This window comes from Procambarus clarkii, chromosome 29 (assembly GCF_040958095.1).
Source record: "Procambarus clarkii isolate CNS0578487 chromosome 29, FALCON_Pclarkii_2.0, whole genome shotgun sequence".
NCBI classification, from domain to species: domain Eukaryota; kingdom Metazoa; phylum Arthropoda; class Malacostraca; order Decapoda; family Cambaridae; genus Procambarus; species Procambarus clarkii.
In genome coordinates this window covers 649,190-666,894 of record NC_091178.1, presented here as the reverse complement: position 1 = coordinate 666,894, position 17,705 = coordinate 649,190, and the positions used below count along the sequence as shown (strand labels likewise).

At 46.7% G+C, this 17,705-nt stretch overlaps 1 protein-coding gene across 8 annotated transcripts in view; it reads right to left on the bottom strand.

The window, feature by feature from the left end:
• The window catches only part of LOC123764934 (uncharacterized), a 69,595-nt gene that overhangs the window by 34,207 nt on the left and 17,683 nt on the right, over positions 1-17,705 (bottom strand). For all 8 annotated transcript variants that reach the window (XM_045753129.2, XM_045753130.2, XM_069333211.1 and 5 more), the window contains one exon: positions 15,276-15,459. In XM_045753129.2, coding sequence (XP_045609085.1) covers positions 15,276-15,458 — 183 coding nt within the window. In that variant the 5' untranslated portion in view covers position 15,459. The remainder of the gene's footprint in view (positions 1-15,275; positions 15,460-17,705) is intronic.

Below are 17,705 nucleotides of genomic sequence, written 5' to 3'. Positions count from 1 at the left end.
AGATTGGTTTTCTGGAGAAGCCTCTAAGTGTCTCTGAAGCTATCTAACAACAGAGAAGATGAAAATCATTCGAATGACCAGGGAGGAGGAGAGTGGCAATTACTCGAGTCGCTAGGATCCAGACAGATCTCCCAAACCACCTAGCCCAAAGAGCAGCCCATAATATGGCAGCAGACACAAAAGCCAAAATCTTGAACAACATGGGTATGAGGGTATACCACAGGTTGGCAAGGTGATAACAATACAGCATAGATAAACATGCCTGGAAACAAGGTAACCGAGTCAAAGAACAGGGCATCCACCGAATCAGAGTGGGGTGGTATGCAAGTACAGTAGTCAATCAGACACAACAAACGATGCATCCTCAGTTGGACAACCACAACACCAATCACTACAAAGAGCCCTCCAGTAGCCAGCCACCTCATTCAATGCCAGAAAAGGAGAAGGCTGCAAATGAATGAACAAACTGCCCACTAGGCATGAAACCACAGTTCCAACAAAAACATTACCTTAACCCCAGTACTGCACAGCCTTCACATGAGATGCAAGAAAAAATGGTGCCCATGGTGCACTAGAAAAAATTATTTCCAAAAAATTTGTTTCCTTTCTGCTCGTTAAAATATGTTCCCTGGTCCCAGGAAAGTAAAAAACCAGCGTTACATGTAATGAAACGCCATTTTCTAGGGGAGACCCTAGAGGCTTCCCAGAGCTATACCAGGCTGATGTGCATATATTAGACCGTGACAACAGTCAATCGATGGAGATCTTAGCCTACCGGGGAACACGAGCCAGAGCCTGCCCCCCCCCTCCCCCTCAGAAAGGCACGAGGAGCACTGGCCTATAGACACCCCCGTGTAATTGGAAGCAGTCTATGTCTGCTGTCAAGAGGCCTGACAGCCGAGTTGACAGCGCTTCGGATTCGTAGTTCTAAGGTTCTGGGTTCGATCCCCGGTGGAGGCGGAAACAAATGGGCAGTTTCTTTCACCCTGATGCACCTGTTCACCTACCAGAAAATAGGTACCTGGGAGTTAGACAGCTGCTATAGGTTGCTTCCTGGGGTGTGTAAAAAAAGGAGGCCTGGTCGAGGACTGAGCCGCGGGAACGCTAAGCCTCGAAATCATCTCAAGATAACTTTAAGATGTTTGCCATCTACCAGGTCAGGCACCCAGGAAGGTTAAATCCCAAAACAAACTACAGCTGGTGAAAAATTGCAAACCGAAAGCCGAACGAGCAGGCAGAACTCTCCAATCAAAAACAAGGAATTCAAGCATGACGTCACATCTGCGCAACTTCCCCCCCTCCCTAGGAGGGGGAAGGGGGGAAACCTCAGACCCCTCGCACCAACTATCCAACCCCAGTTCACAGGCCGAATGTCAAAAAATGCGAAAAAAAAGCTGACCGGTGGAAGGGAGAGATGCTGGGGTGCCTCCTGGTCTCACCCAGAAAATGGCGTTTCATTACACTTAACGCTAACTTTCTGTGGAGAGCCCCTCCGGCTTCCCGGAGCTACCTAACCAAAATAAAGGAAAAGAGAGCCTTACGCGGGAGGCGGTCGCCACTCGCTCCTCAACCCAAAGTCAAGAAACTGGCTGCAACCTGCGACCCAAGGCTGTGACAGATGCCCCAAAAGCCACACAAGGAAGGAGAGGGCCTGGAACGTTCCCGAGATAACTGATGGCCAGGACCCTGTTCGACCTCCAAAACCCCCGTGCCTGGATGTCAACCAAGGATATGTTCCCAAACACCATGGCGAGCACTGTATACTTCCATATGTCATGGGCACGAGGGCAGATCGCAGGCTGGATGGATTTAATGACATTGCAGACAATCTGAGACACATGAGCCCTGGAACAGGGAACCAAGGAAACCGGATCCACCCAAAGAGTGTCCACTGTCACAACCAGTGGCCCGCAGGTAGCACCGTAAAGTTGACACCAGACAACACACCAGACCGCATAAACTCACCTGCAGAACATAGGCACGAACATGTCACAACACAACGTAGCCGAGAAGATTCCGGGAGTACCGCCAGAGGAAGAAGGCCAGAGTCGCACCTGCAGGAGAAGAGTAGGGTAGAGGCGAATGAAGCGCCCCACACCCATATGCAGGGAAAACCCAGCGTCCACCCCATAGCATCAATCCAGTTGCTGGGTGATGCCCTGTAGATGCAGGTTGTCCTCAGCATCTACGGGGCATGGACTGGAGAGACGAGAGGAGTGAGAGAGGTGAAGCACCCGAGAGAAAAAAGGACGCGGAACACAAGCACTCGTGTACACCGTCCATAACAAAACAAACTCCCACAGCGCATGCGCAGGATGCATAAGGTCCGAACCGCACAACTCCACCCAGCGGGGAGAGCGCCAACAAGGAGTATAGCAAAATATTAGCAGTGCCTAAACAAAGCACAGAGAGAAGATATAATGACAAAAGAACGAGACAGTAACGAAAACCAAGAAGAAGCACGGAAGAGGACCAATCCAATCCAAAAAACCAGTCCAAAAAAGGACTGGAGGTAAGCCTCACCAGACGACGACAGACGTTCCAATAATACGGGAAGAATCGAAGACCTTCCTGAACCCCTGAAATCTCACAGAAGCAAATTCAAAATCACAAAGGCTCAAAGTGACAGTCGCACCGAGACCAAAAGTCATGCAGAACCCCGATAATAGGGGAACATAACCCCGGCATGACGGAGAAGTCCTGTCTCAGAGAAAAAGGGGGTAGAAACGGAGAAAAGTATCCACCGATAGGACAGAACCGAACGGACCCAAAGGGACAAGGATCCGAACCTGGGGAGGGGCCGACGCCCAGCAACTCGTACGCAGAGGGGGGAATGAAAAATCCCACTCCCCGTAACAGCAAGCCCCACTCAGAGGGTAAAAAACCCCAGTGGGGTCCAAAGGGGCCCGAAGTCCCCCAAATCAGCCCCTCCCCATCCCGGGAACCTCCACAGCAGGTCCTGGTTGATACCTGGTTGATACCTGGTTGATGGGGTTCTGGGAGTTCTTCTACTCTCCAAGCCCGGCTGAGGCCAGACTTGATTTGTGATAGTTTGGTCCACCAGGCTGTTGCTTGGAGCGGCCCGCAGGCCCACATACCCACCACAGCCTGGTAGGTCCGGCACTCCTTGAAGGAAACAATCTAGTTTCCTCTTGAAGATGTCCACGGTTGTTCCTGTAATATTCCTGATGTTCGCTGGTAGGACATTGGACATCTGTGGACCTCTGATGTTCATAGTGTGTTCTCTGATTGTGCCCATGGCACCTCCTCTGCTCTTCACTGGTCCTATTCTGCATTTTCTTCCATGTCGTTCACTCCAGTACGTTATTATTTTACTGTGCAGATTTGGGACCTGTCCCTCCAGTATTTTCCATGTGTATATTATTTGGTATCTCTCTCGTCTCCTTTCTAGTGAGTACATTTGGAGAGCTTTGAGACGATCCCAATAATTTAGGTGCTTTATCTCGTCTACGCGTGCCGTATATGTTCTCAGTATTCCCTCAATTTCAGCAATCTCTCCTGCTCTGAAGGGGCAAGTGAGTACTGAGCAGTACTCAAGACGGAACAACACAAATGATTTGAAGAGTACAACCATTGTGATGGGATCTCTGGACTTGAAGGTTCTCGTAATCCATCCTATCATTTTTCTAGCTAACACAATACTTGCTTGGTTATGCTCCCTAAACGTTAGGTCGTCGGACATCATTATTCCCAAATCCTAGACATGCTGTTTTCCTACTATGGACAGATTCGATTGTGGTTTGTACCCTGTATTATGTTTAAGATCCTCATTTTTGCTGTATCTGAGTACCTGGAATTTATCACAGTTAAACATCATGTTATTTTCTGCTGCCCAGTCGAAAACTTTGTTAATATCTGTTTGCAGTTTATCAATGTCTTCAGCAGAGGTAATTTTCATGCTGATTTTTGTATCATCTGCAAAGGATGACACGAAGCTGTGACTTGTGTTTTTGTCTATATCTGATATGAGAATTAGGAACAGCATTGGTGCAAGGACTGTACCTTGAGGTACAGAGCTTTTAAATGCACTCGGACTCGATTTTACTTGATAGACTGTTACTCTTTGTGTTCTGTTCGACAGCAAATTGAGCATCCAGCGTCCTACTTTATCAGTTATACCCATTGACCTCATTTTGTGTGCAATCACTCCATGGTCACATTTGTCGAATGCCTTTGCAAAATCTGTGTATACGACATCTGCATTATGTTTTTCCTCTAATGCCTCAGTGATTTTGTCATAGTGGTCAAGTAGCTGTGAGAGGCATGATCTTTCTGCTCTAAATCCATGTTGGCCTGGATTGTGGAGGTCATTGGTTTCCATGAATCTAGTGACCTGACTCCTGATCACTCTCTCAAATACTTTTATTATGTATGACGTTAGTGCAACTGGTCTATAATTCTTTGCCAATGCTTTGCTACCACCCTTGTGTAGAGGGGCAATGTCTGCTGCTTTAACCCTTTAACTGCGCAACGTGCCTGCAGGCCCAGGCTTAGGGTGCGCAACGCCCCCCCGGGTGTTTTTATTTTTCACGTTCCATTCAAAACTCCCGCGGCTACATGGGGTTCACATCAGCTTCCTCAGGGGTCTTGTAAACAGACGCCATTTAAAAAAAAAATCATGGTCCACATTGCCGGGTGTCAGAGCCTCAGTAGTGAGTGAGCAACCAAGGCTGCCGCTCGCAGCATGAGCGCACAGCACTGCTGTTCAGCGTGTGAACACAGCATTGCCTAATATTGTCAAAATATATATACAGTATAATCTGTTTTATTTAGCCATGATAGTATTATAGAAGAGCCTGAGTGTGATAATGACTGGGTACAATGTTCAAATATCAGTGATTCAATGCTGTTCACGATGTTCACAGCGTTAGCCACAGCACCACAGCATTATTTCGTCCATCTAGGAATATTCAAACGACTTTTTAGGTTCCTTTTCAAAATAAACTTGTGGTCAATTATTCATTTACAGGTATTAGTGACCAGGATTATGGTTATAATGAGCGTTGTGCGTAGGAAGGAGAAATTTTGGCGAGGGAGGGAGGAAGGAAGAGAATTGAGGTAGCCTCACTGTGTGGCAGTAACTCTTGTTTTGCTCACCATACTAGCTTCGTGGTTCGCTATGGGGAACACACATGTACATGGGTATAACAGTGTGTGTGGAATAGTGTAATAACAGCACCAGGAGTATGTTATGAAGAGCTATTTTGGTGAGGGAGGTGACGTAGTAATCGTGGCGTCGTCTGCTGTCTTCTGTGTGATTTGTCATGCAGTGTATGGTGGCCACTATACTGTTTGGACACAATACCGGCTTACTTGCATAGTTCTGGTAAACAAAACATGTAGATAGGTATATATAACGTGTGTAAATTGTGTAATAAATACAATAACAGTATGGTGGGAGGAGCAATATTGGCGAGTAAGATGTTGGAGTGAGGGAGGGCTGGCTGGGTGTGGCTGCTCACACTCGTGGTGTTCTGAGTGTGTTGATGGTGAATGTATATAGTGTGTGGCAGTGCAGAGTGTGTACATATGTTGTAAATATACATAAATGAACATGAAACATTGGTGTGAATAACTGTATGATTTGGAGGAGCAATGTTGGCGAGTTGGAGGAGTGAGGGAGGGCTGGCTGGGTGTGGCTGCTCACACTCGCGGTGTTCTGAATGTGTTGATGGTGAATGTATATAGTGTGTGACAGCGTATAGTACATAGATTGTACATATACATAAATTAGCATGATACATGGTAAATATGTGCAACATATGTGTACACAAGTGTCATGCACGTAACAGTGTCTTCGGACAGTACGGATGTTTTACTGCCATAATATAGTGTACATGTTCATTATACATAGGATTAGCATGTAAAAACAAATAAAATGTATTTGGAACTGTGCGCAAAAAATGTGCAAAAATATATTCGCTGCAACTCGCGCGCCCCGCCCCAAGCGCCCCACCGGCTCCGGGTGCATACTGCTCTGGCCCACGGGGAATTATGACGTCACGGCCCACCTTTCGGACCCCATAGCAGCCAAAGTAAGTACAATTTCGAACTTGCGTTGCTATACCCATATACAGGGAGGGGGGTTTTTGACACTTTCCGAGGAAAAAATCATTTTTTCCCAAGGATTCATTTCCTGCGCACTGGGGGGGGATGTCATATTTATAGGCCGTGCAGTTAAAGGGTTAAGCACATCTGGTATCTCCCCTGTGTCCAAGCTCTTCCTCCACACTATACTGAGTGCCTGTGCTACTGACACTTTGCATTTCTTTATAAATATTGAATTCCATGAGTCTGGACCCGGGGCTGAGTGCATGGGCATATTGTCAATTTCTCTTTCAAAATCTGCCACGCTCGTGTTGATATCAGTTATATTTACAGGTGTTTGAGTATCATTCATAAAGAAATTGTCCGAATCTTTCACTTTCATGCTGAGTATCGGAGTGCTAAACATGTCCTCATACTGCTTTTTTAGGATTTCACTAATTTCTTTGTCATCCTCAGTGTATGAACCTTCACTAATACGAATAAGTCCAATACTGGCAGTGGTTTTCACTTTTGATTTAGCATATGTGAAGAAATATTTTGGGTTTTTCTTTATTTCTTGAATTGCTTTCTGTTCTAGTTGCCTTTCTTCAGTCTGATAGGAATGCTTCAGTCTCTGTTCGATTTCTTCAATCTCCCTGTTTAAATTATTTCTTCTCTGTATGGAGAGTCGTGTCTGCTTAAGCATTTCCGTTAATTTCTTCCTCCTTTTGTAATGTCGTCTGCGTTCTCTTTCTACATTGGACCTCTTTCTGGCTTTCCTCAAAGGAACATGTTTCAGACAGACTTCATATGCTTCAGAAGTCAGTTTTTCTATTCCTTGTGTAGGATTTTTATCCTACACAAGGAAGTACACATATCTGGTACTGAGTTTGCTAGGTTATCAAGGATATTCTCTATTTTGTGGATCTGTTCAGTGAATTCCTCAACTGTTGCATCTGGCGGTTTGTATATTAAAATAATAAGTAGATTCATATTTTCTACTTTGATTCCAAGTACCTCTACCACCTCATTGGACGAGTTCAGGAGCTCTGTGCATGCCAGCTCCTCTTTAATATACAGACCTACTCCTCCACTTGACCTAATTACTCTGTCACATCTATATAGAATATAATTCGGAATCCAGATTTCACTATCCATGTGGTCTTTTGTGTGGGTTTCTGTAAATGCACCAAATATTGAGTTCGATTCTATTAAGAGGACATTTATGAACTTAACTTTATTTCTTGATTTTGGTTTCAAGCCTTCTATGTTTGCAAATATGAATGATTTCCCACATTGTGTGTCACTTTTGGTGGGCTTTGGTAGTTCTCCCCCCACTCTACCCCGGTCCAGAGTGTGTTGTTTTGGAAGCGATTCGTCCAGTTTTGGTAGTAGGACGGGTGTTGTGTGGTGTAGTACCTGTGTGCTTGTTGATAATTTGTATTCCAGTCTTGTGGGTATCTCCCTTCCCCTCTGTAATCCTGTAGTGGTTCCATCTGACTGTACCTCTCTCTTATATTTACTACTCTGTTTCTGCCTTCCTCTAAAAAATCTTCAGTAGTGTCATATTGATCTTCCCGTCTATAACGCTGTGTACCTCTCATGTGGAATTCCGGACACTGAAGATTGTACCATTTTTTGTCCCTAATTGAAAATTGACATAATTTAGGGTGAAAGTATCTACACCCTGTTCCAAAACGGCATGTACCCCTCGCCAACATGTTCCTGCATTTTCAAGGATGCATAAAATTGCATTTTGCTCCTAATTTTCCATATTTGCATATTCCTTTAGTGTAGAATTTGCAAATATGTTCCGGTTTTGTGTTTTTCAAGGTATTTATACCTGTGTCTGTCTTGTCTACCTCTTTATTGGAGCCATTACCGTCTTTCATCCCAATTCCTTCATTTATGCACTGTCTCACTGTTGCTCTCATCGTTTATATTACCTCCTGAGGTCCTGGGTCCTGGGGTTGAGCCATTCCCCCAAAGCCCCAGCCTCACAAGAAAAAGCCGGGGCAGCCGGAAAATGACTAAGGAAGGGAGCCCACTGGCAGACTCATACAACACGGCTGGAGAAACAGCTTGAATGCCTCCGTCGCTACCTGGGAGGGGACCCCCCCCCCTTCCTCAAGACTGCCCGAGTCTCACGACCATCGAATCCCTGCCCTAACCCCGAACCCACAGATGGAAAGGATCTGGATGCAGGGAGGAAGGGGGTTGGGGGGAACCAGACGAAATCACAACAGGGGAAAGACAAGGGGGCACGGAAGGAACAAAACCAAAGCAACCAACACCCCCAAGCCCCGTCACAACAACCTAGCGCGTTGCAACCACCTGAACCCAACGGCAATGCCCGTGCTGCCTGCACCCACATAGTCAGCATAAGACCGGGTAAAAAGAGTCACAAACAAGCAACAAAACTCGCAGGACTCCGAGTCGAAGATGCCACCGACCCCACAGGCAGCAGACAGAGGCAAAAACAATAAGAGTCATCCTGAGACAAGGGGACAGAGCAACCCTCAAACTCGCACAAAGCTAGAGGGGGGGGACTCAGGAGTCACATCCATCGGACCCACGTGCCCCATGGTGATTCCCAGGGTCCTGGGACGAACTCATGCTCAGGGAAGCCCAGGCAGGGTACTGCTAACCGGTGCCCAAGTCTACCAAACAACCTTCAAAGAAGTGAACCCCCGGGACGTGTACACTCACGGGGACCAAGCAGGAGGAACCACCAGAAACAGAAGAGTGCTCAGTACACAGGGGGCAAGAGCCAAGGCAGACCCCCCCCCCCCACCAGGCAGACAAACAAAAAGAAAAAGAAAACCCCGCAAGAGGACAGGGTACCCAGGCGGAACAGAGCCCGTCGCTAGGATTGGTGAAAACAAGGTGCGCAGTACCCTGCACCCCTACCAGTGCAAACTGCCTCCTACCCTAAGGTGAACAAGGGAGACAGAACACCCAAGCACACAAAGGGCAGCTGAAAACCAAGCAGTAAACGTCCTAGCAGAGGCAAACCCCAAGGAACTTGTGGAAGGTGGCACCAAGCCCCAAGGGCAGTACTTACTGGGCACCTAGGGAAGGAAACCCTAGGCACATGCAGCCCAGGTACTGAAGAATCACTCCCGGCTCACGCACCACCTATCTTGAGGTTATCTTGAGATGATTTCGGGGCTTTTTAGCGTCCCCGCGGCCCAGTCCTCGACCAGGCCTCCACCCCAGGAAGCAGCCCGTGACAGCTGACTAACACCCAGGTACCTATTTTACTGCTAGGTGACAGGGGCACAGGGTGAAAGAAACTCTGCCCATTGTTTCTCACCGGCACCCGGGATCGAACCCGGGACCACAGGATCACAAGTCCAACGTGCTGTCCACTCGGCCGACCTAGAACACAGTCACCACACACAAGGTACAGTGCTGAAACTACCACTGGAGCCAGAGCAGACGATCGTTGCCTATAGCATCAGCCTCAGAACCGACAGGTGGATTGCCGGCATGGGGATCTGGTGCTCCCCCTTCCTCCTACCGGAGAGGGGGGGAGCTGTGCAGACAGCAGCGCGGCGACCTGTGATGTCATACTCGTTTGCCCCTTTCTGTTTGGGGGAGTTCTATCCACTTGTTTGGCTTTTCGTCACAATTTTCACCAGAATAGAGGTTTGTTTTAGGACGCTAACCTTTCTGGGTGCCTGACCTGGTCGATGGCAGACATAGAATCCTTCCAACCACACGGGGGTTTCTATAGGCCATTGCTCCTCGTGCCTCTTCTGAGGGGTCCAGGTTCTGGCTCGTGGTCTCCGGTAGGCCTACAGAACTCCATACACATGATTGATGCCGAAGTCTGACATTAGCATATCAGCCTGGATAGCTCCAGGGAGCCGACAGGGCTCCCCCCAGAAAAATTTAAGTCTCAAGTTTGGCGAGTTGTGACTGATTTATTTGTTAACCAATTTCATTCTATCTTCACATAGTTAGGGAAATATATGCATTCTTCAGGATGTAAAGGTTACAACAAAATCAGATAATAAATCAAGGAGAAAAATCTAAAATCTTAAAAAAAAAAAATTCCCCTAAAAAAAAAAATATTTTGGGGACATTGATGAAAATAACATATATTAAGATTGGACAATGTATTTATATGATATATAACAAAATAGAGCATATTAATATAGTTACTCATTATTATTTGTGTTATTATGTATTACTCAGCAGTGATATAAAGGCACCAACTGCGTATCAACTTTGTGGACACTTCTTACTACTATTCTTCATCTTTGAGCATTGGACAGGTGTTTGCATCTCTTTATTACTGCATACTCCTTCAGTTCCAGTTATTAGGGGCTGTTCTCCTTATCAACAAAACATTCTTATTTTTTAAAAATTCATCTAAAATCAATTTCTGAAAATATTTTTATGAAAGTTTCACGACATTGAAGTCAATAAGTTGGAGATTTGTTTAAAAATTTTAAGTTATTTTTACATAATTTGAATATTTTTCACTACCGGGCCCCCAATACTGTCTCCACTCGATTATCTGGATTGTATGGGAAGGACCCCCAGCCGGATAATCATGTGTTCCGGATAATAGTACTTTTTCACCTCTGAGTCCAAAAGGGAACATTTCCAACAATTTTTATACCACACTCACGATTTGAATTGACACACACTAATTAGTGTGTGGGGCTGGGTGGGTGATTAGCTACCTAGCTGGTAGGTGGGCAGGGAAAGTGGGTGGGCCGGCAGGTGGGTTTTGGATGAGTGGATGGCGGGCTTGGTGGGTGAACAGGTTCGAGCAGGCAAGTGGGTGAGCAGGCAGGTGGGTGGGCAAGCAGGCAGGTGGGTGAACAGGTGGGTGGGTGGATTGGCAGGTAGGTGAGTAAACAGGTGGGTGGGCAGGGAAGTGGGTGAACAGGTGGGTGGGTGGGGTGAGCAGGAAGGTGGGTGTGCAGGAAGGTGGGTGAACAGGTGGTTGGGTGGGTGAACAGGTGGTTGGGTGAGCAAGCATTCAGGTGGGTGGGTGGGCAAGCAGGCAGATGGGTGAACAGGTGGCTGGGTGGGCTATTAGGCAGGTGGGTGAACAGGTGGGTGGGTGGATTGGCAGGTGGGTAAACAAGTGGGTGAACAGGTGGGTGAGTTGGCGAGACTGGAAAAGAGACAGATGACACGTGTGATCTCCTGCCTGGTCACCCCCCCCTCCCCCACTCCCCACCAGCCTTCCCAACTCCCCTTCACATGTGTCGACAAATGGGTGTTGACAAGCTGTACGATGACTTTAACATATGCGTCTTAAGTTCTGTTAAATCCCATTGTATTTTATTGTAAATATTGAAATGAATAAATATCAAACCAAATACTCTACTGTACTGTTCAATTATTATAGTGTGTTATTTAATTAATATTCATAACTAGCTCTCCACAGCAATAAGAAAACAGTGTAATTCTTGCAACACCACCAATGCCACCTTCCTTCGTTAGGCTAACGCAATTCACATACACGCACAACAGTTCTCCCTTCTTTCCTGTCAACTCACTCCCTCCATCCCTCCCTTCCTCCCTGACCAACTCCCTCCCTCCCTGACCATCTCCCTCCCTCCCTGACCATCTCCCTCCCTCCCTGACCATCTCCCTCCCTCCCTGAACAACTCCCTTCCTCCCTGAACAACTCCCTTCCTCCCTGACCATCCCTTCCTCCCTGACCATCCCTCCCTCCCTGACCAAGTCCCTCCCTCCCTGACCAAGTCCCTCCTTCCCTGACCAACTCCCTCCCCCCTGACCAACTCCCTTCCTCCCTGACCAACTCCCTCCCTCCCTGACCAACTCCCTCCCTCCCTGACCAACTCCCTCCCTCCCTGACCAACTCCCTCCCTCCCTGACCAACTCCCTCCCTCCCTGACCAACTCCCTACCTCCCTGACCAACTCCCTCCCTCCCTGACCAACTCCCCCCCCTCCCTGACCAACTCCCTCCCTCCCTGACCAACTCCCTCCCTCCCTGACCAACTCCCTCCCTCCCTGACCAACTCCCTCCCCCCTGACCAACTCCCTTCCTCCCTGACCAACTCCCTCCCTCCCTGACCAACTCCCTCCCTCCCTGACCAATTCCCTCCCTCCCTGACCAACTCCCTCCCTCCCTGACCAACTCCCTTCCTCCCTGACCACCTCCCTCCCTCCCTGACCAAGTCCCTCCTTCCCTTCCTGACCAACTCCCTCCCTCCCTGACCAACTCCCTTCCTTCCTTCCTGACCAACTTCCTTCCTTCCTGACCAACTCCCTTCCTCCCTGACCACCTCCCTCCCTCCCTGACCAAGTCCCTCCTTCCCTTCCTGACCATTATCCCCCAGGTGGTCCCTCCCAAAGCTCCCCTCTCTCCCGACACCACCCACCCTACCCCCTCCTACACCATATGGCTAAACGGCCGCAAGTTAACCGGCTCCAATTTTTTATCCGGCACCCATGGACATTTTGGCCGGATATTGAGAACTTTATCCGGTCACGATTTTGGCTGTATAAGGGAGTTTTCCGGATATTCGAATCCCGGATAATCGAGTGTCTACAGTATGAATGGTAATATGCGTAGTCTATGAGTTAAGAAGGTAATTTCTAGCAAGATTAAAGAAATGTTTACAGGTACATTATAAGTATAAAAATACATTGTATAAGAAATTTGACAAAAAAAAAAGCGTTGAATGTAATGAAACGCCTCGACGGAAAGACGGCCCAGGCCGGCCAGGGACCTGGCCAGGGCCGATCCCTGGCCGGCCTGGTGAGCACTGGTCACAAAGCCCCAACCAAGAGACGATGCATCCGTGAACACATCGAGCGAGGGCTCAGGTAGGTGCCACGTCAATGAACCCCGAAAAATCTGAAAGAGGAAGCTGGCAACACAGCAGCTGATGCAAGGCCCCGGGGTCCAAACCCAGCGATCACGAGAATGGAGTTAGAGACATCCCCGAAGGAACCAGAACAGCCGACGAAGCCAAACCCGACCCGGCGGGTAGACCAGCATCGCGAAGTTCAGGCTCCCTCACAGACCCTCGAGCAACCACCGGGTGACCCGGGAACCCCCCAGAAACAGGCACATGCGGGACCACAGCCGCAGGAGACACTCCGGAGGAAGAGACAAGGAAGCGGTCCGAGAGTCCAACACAAGGCCCAGCCATGTTCAAACCTGGGAGGGAACCAGATGGGACTTCCTCCAGTTCACCAAGAACCCGAACCCGGCAAGCTGAGAAAGAACCAAATTCCTGGCTAGCAGACAAGAGGACCGGCTGGGAGCCTAAACCAGCCCAAAACTACCAACAAACTGTCTACAGCTGAACCCCAGGAATGTGTATGCTCATAGGGACCTAGCAGGGGGGCACCACCACCAAAGTATCAGGATGAGGCCAAACACCAGTGGCAAGTAGAGCAGAACCCCCTTACCAAGGCAAAAACAAAAAGGAAAACAAAACCCCGCAAGAGGACAACGTACCCCAAGGAACAGAGCCGGCCGCTGTGATTGGTGACAACAAGCTGTACCGCACCCAGCACCCCTTACCAATGCAAAACTGCCTCCTACCCTAAGGTAAACAAGGGAGACAAAACACCCAAGTACCCAAAGGGCGGCCAAAAAACTGTGCAGTTAAACAGACCCACAGAGGCAGGTCCCAAGGAACCTGTGGAAGGTAACTCCAAGCTCCAAAGGCAGTACTTACAGGGCACCTAAGGAAGAGAACCCTAGGCGCATGCAGCCCAAGTACTGAAGAGTAACTCCTAGATCTCGCACCCCTGGAGAACAGCCGCCACACACAAGGCACAGCGCCGTAAAAGTTTGGAGACAGAGCACACAACCACTGCCTATAGCATCAGCCTCAAGAACTGGGGTGTGGATCGCCGGCGCGGTGAGTCTGGGGGCTCCCCCTTCCCCCTACCGGGGAGGGGAGGAGCTGTGCAGATGGCGGCATGGCAATAGGTGATGTCACACTAGTTCGCTATTTTTTGTTTGGGGAGTTCTATCCACTTGTTCGGCTTTTGGTATTTTCACCAGAATAGGGGTTTGTTTTGGGATGCTTACCTTTCTGGGTGCCTGACCCGGTCAATGGCAAACATAGAATGCTTCCAACCACACAGGAGCTTCTATAGGCCATTGCTACCCTTGCCTCTCTGAGGGGGGCCAGGTTCTTGCCGTGGTCCCCGGTAGGCTTAAAGGAACTCCATACACATGACTGATGCCAAAGTTTGACATTAGCATATCAGCCTAGATAGCTCCGGGGAGCTGTAGGGGCTCCCCCCAGAAAAGTAGGTACACTAAAGTAAATGTAAGGGTTATCCACAGGTACATTTTAGCATAATTTGAGGATTATTGCAAGATATAATGTATCAAACTATGTGTATACATGATGTATGTAGCAAATGTATTAAAATTGCTACAAACTATTTGCCACAAACTACAAACTATAATGTAGCAAACTATGTGCATAACATGATATAAGATAACAGCAATAATTACAATGGTAAAGTTGTATTGCATAGGTACATATATTGGAGAAATGGATAGCAATAGATACAGTGCGAGTTTCAAGCACTAGGTAGGAAACTATGAAGATGAAATTAGGAACTCTTTGGTTTTATTTTTGAATAAACCAAAAGTTTGACAGCATTTCAATTCGTTAGGGAGTAAGTTCTATAGACCAGGTCCCTTTATTTGCATAGAGTGTTTACACAGATTAAGTTTGACTCTGGGGAATATCAAAGATATATTTATTTCTGGTGTGGTGATTATGTATTCTATTACATTTGTCCAAGAAGAGTTTCAGAACAGGGTTTGCAATTAAGAACAGGGTTTTGTAAATGTAATTGACACAAGAGAATGTGTGGAGTAAGGTTATGTTTAGCATTTTTAGGGATTTAAACAGGGGGGGCTGAGTGTTGTCTGAAAGCAGAGTTTGTTATTGTTCTGATAGCAGAAATGATCAATGAAACTGCTTCCTTAATGGAATCCAACTAACTCATCACTGACACTGTGCTCTTCCAGTTGTTACTCTGCCACGCATTTTGCCCATTACGCTTCACCTATTATTTTAAATAACCTCCATTTTTCGCAAACTGTACTTCATCCTCTTCTACTAATAATTTTCCTGTAATCAACAATAGTCTAATTTTTAACACATGAAATTTAGAGTAAAATTCTACCATTAAATTAAATGCTCTTGATAAGGAATATGGAAATGTTAAGCTCAGATATCCAGATAATTACCTCTGCCTGTTTGTGGATGTACTTTGCATCCCTGTTCTCACCCCAGAGTGCACATCCGTCTGTTACCATTGCCATGTATCCTTGGTTGCTTGCAAATGATTTAACCATCCACTGGGTGCCCATGCTTGATAATGCTCTCCATTCAGATTCCTCTACTGGTCTCCATATTTCTAAAGATGCCATTCTATAAAAATGAAAAGGAAAAGTTCAGTATTTGAGACATATCTGATATCTTACAGCATATTTTATAGATGTGATGAAAAAAATAAGGCTCTGAGTGTGGGTGAATAGCACCTTTCTAAGCAGGTTTCTCAGTTGTTTTCTTAGGCAATGTTCTGTTGTTTGCAAGAAAAGGACCAGACACAGCCAGGACAGTGAATATTTACATCCCAGCTCGGTGGGGGATCTCTTTAAATGTCCTTGAAAAGTCAGACTAATGCAAGGGAGATATTGGGAAAATGTACTATCAAGCACAGGATGATTTCCAGAAAGCCATTAACAGTCAGAACTCCATCCATGCACTACTGGGGATCTATGACAGATTGGCAGTTTCTTAGAAAGATTTGTACATGCTTTCCTGTAGCTGCTGTGTAGTACGGAGCAATACTGTATTGATTTCCCTTATCCCAGGCCTACCCCCAACCAACAGAAGACAACACCCCAGCCCAACCCAACTGCCTCAAAGACCTAGAACGAAAGCACCAAACACAAAGGATTTTTGGATTATGATTTTTTAAAGGATTACAAAACTAATTGGTCAACAAGCCACAGCCACTGATGACTGAAATGGGGCTACATTGAGGAAAGAGGAATGTGGAAAAAGGAGAGGTGGACAGGAGTACAAGGCCCTTGCCAAATCAAGAGACTGGGCCAACACAGCCTGCCAACACATGAGTCAGATGGTGAAGAACATGGTTGCAGCATCTTGGAGCACAGGAGCATACAGCTTGGGAGGTGCAACGAAAGCCACCAAGCAGACTAAAACCGCCCACACCCCACCCCTCTCCCCCCAGTGCCTCAACGGCTTTGGGTAGCATGTAGTGGCTTTGGGTAAATCTACGAACCTCCCTGTAGTGACTATGGGCGACTCTATGGACCACCCAGTAGAGACTTTGGGTAATTTGGGTAACATATTAACTCTGGATGGTAGCAAAATGATTGTGGGAAGATGCTACAGGGCTGCTACAGCAGCAGCAGAGGAAATTGCGGATCTGCATAATGTGATTACTGTGGCATCTGAAACCCAAACCCTAATAATAGGGGGGAACTTTAACAACAAGAGTGGATCAACCTAACATCACAAGCAGAAGGTGAACAATTTCTCGAGCTTGTGCAGGACTCCTTTCTCATACAGCATGTGGTAGAGCCCACATGTGGTAACAGTATACTTGTGCTAACAACAGAAGAGGGTATGATTGATCAAATTCATGTGGGGGGGAAAAGCTAACCCCCTCGTGCGACCACCATATTTTAAGATGGACTACTAATATAGAAACCTACATTAAGGGCAAAGATGATGAATTTCTTGATTACCAGCAAGGTGACTCAATGACTGAGAGAAGAACTGAAAACCATCTCTTGGAGGGAGCTGATAGGCGAACATGGCACAGAAGCATCATGGCAAAATTTGAAGATGGTCATCACGGAACTCTTTCAAAAATATGTGCCGAAAGGAAGAAAGACAAGAAAGGGAACTAGATGGATGATACAGGTCATAAGACGAGCATTGGTAACAAAGAGGAACCTCTGGAGAATGTATAAATCCACGATGGACATCATTGATTATGAGTTATACAAAAGGGCACTAAACTCACCTACTCAGAAAATCAGATCAGCCAAATGAAACTACAAAAGAAAAATTACCGAAAACATAAAGAAAGATCCAAAATCGTTCCATGCCTATATAAGATGTAAAACCAAAACAAAGAACTCAATTGGACCCTTATCCCTTAATAGATCATACTAATCAAGCTATAATGGATGATAAGTGGACAGCAAACACTCTAATGATTATTTTACATCAGTGTTCACACTCGAAACGTTGGATGACATCCCATCACACACACAAATGTTTGAAGGAGGGGTGTAAAATGAATTTAGGGATATACACATAACATGCAAAATAATTAGAAAGAACATTGACAAACTAAAAGACTCAAAAGCCTCAGGTGTGGTTGGAATACAATCCTAAGTCTTAAAGGAACTGGCAGAAGAACTATGCCTACTACCGAAACTACTTTTCAGAAAATATCTGGACCATGGGGTAGTCCCTCTAGATTGGAAATATGAAACTGTTGCTCCTATTTTATAAAAAACCAGCTTTGAATGTAATGAAATGCCATTTTCTGGGTGAGCCCCAGAGGCACCCTGGAGCTTATCAGGCTAATGTATGTTATATTAGACAGGGACATTAGCTAAGGAGTTCAGACG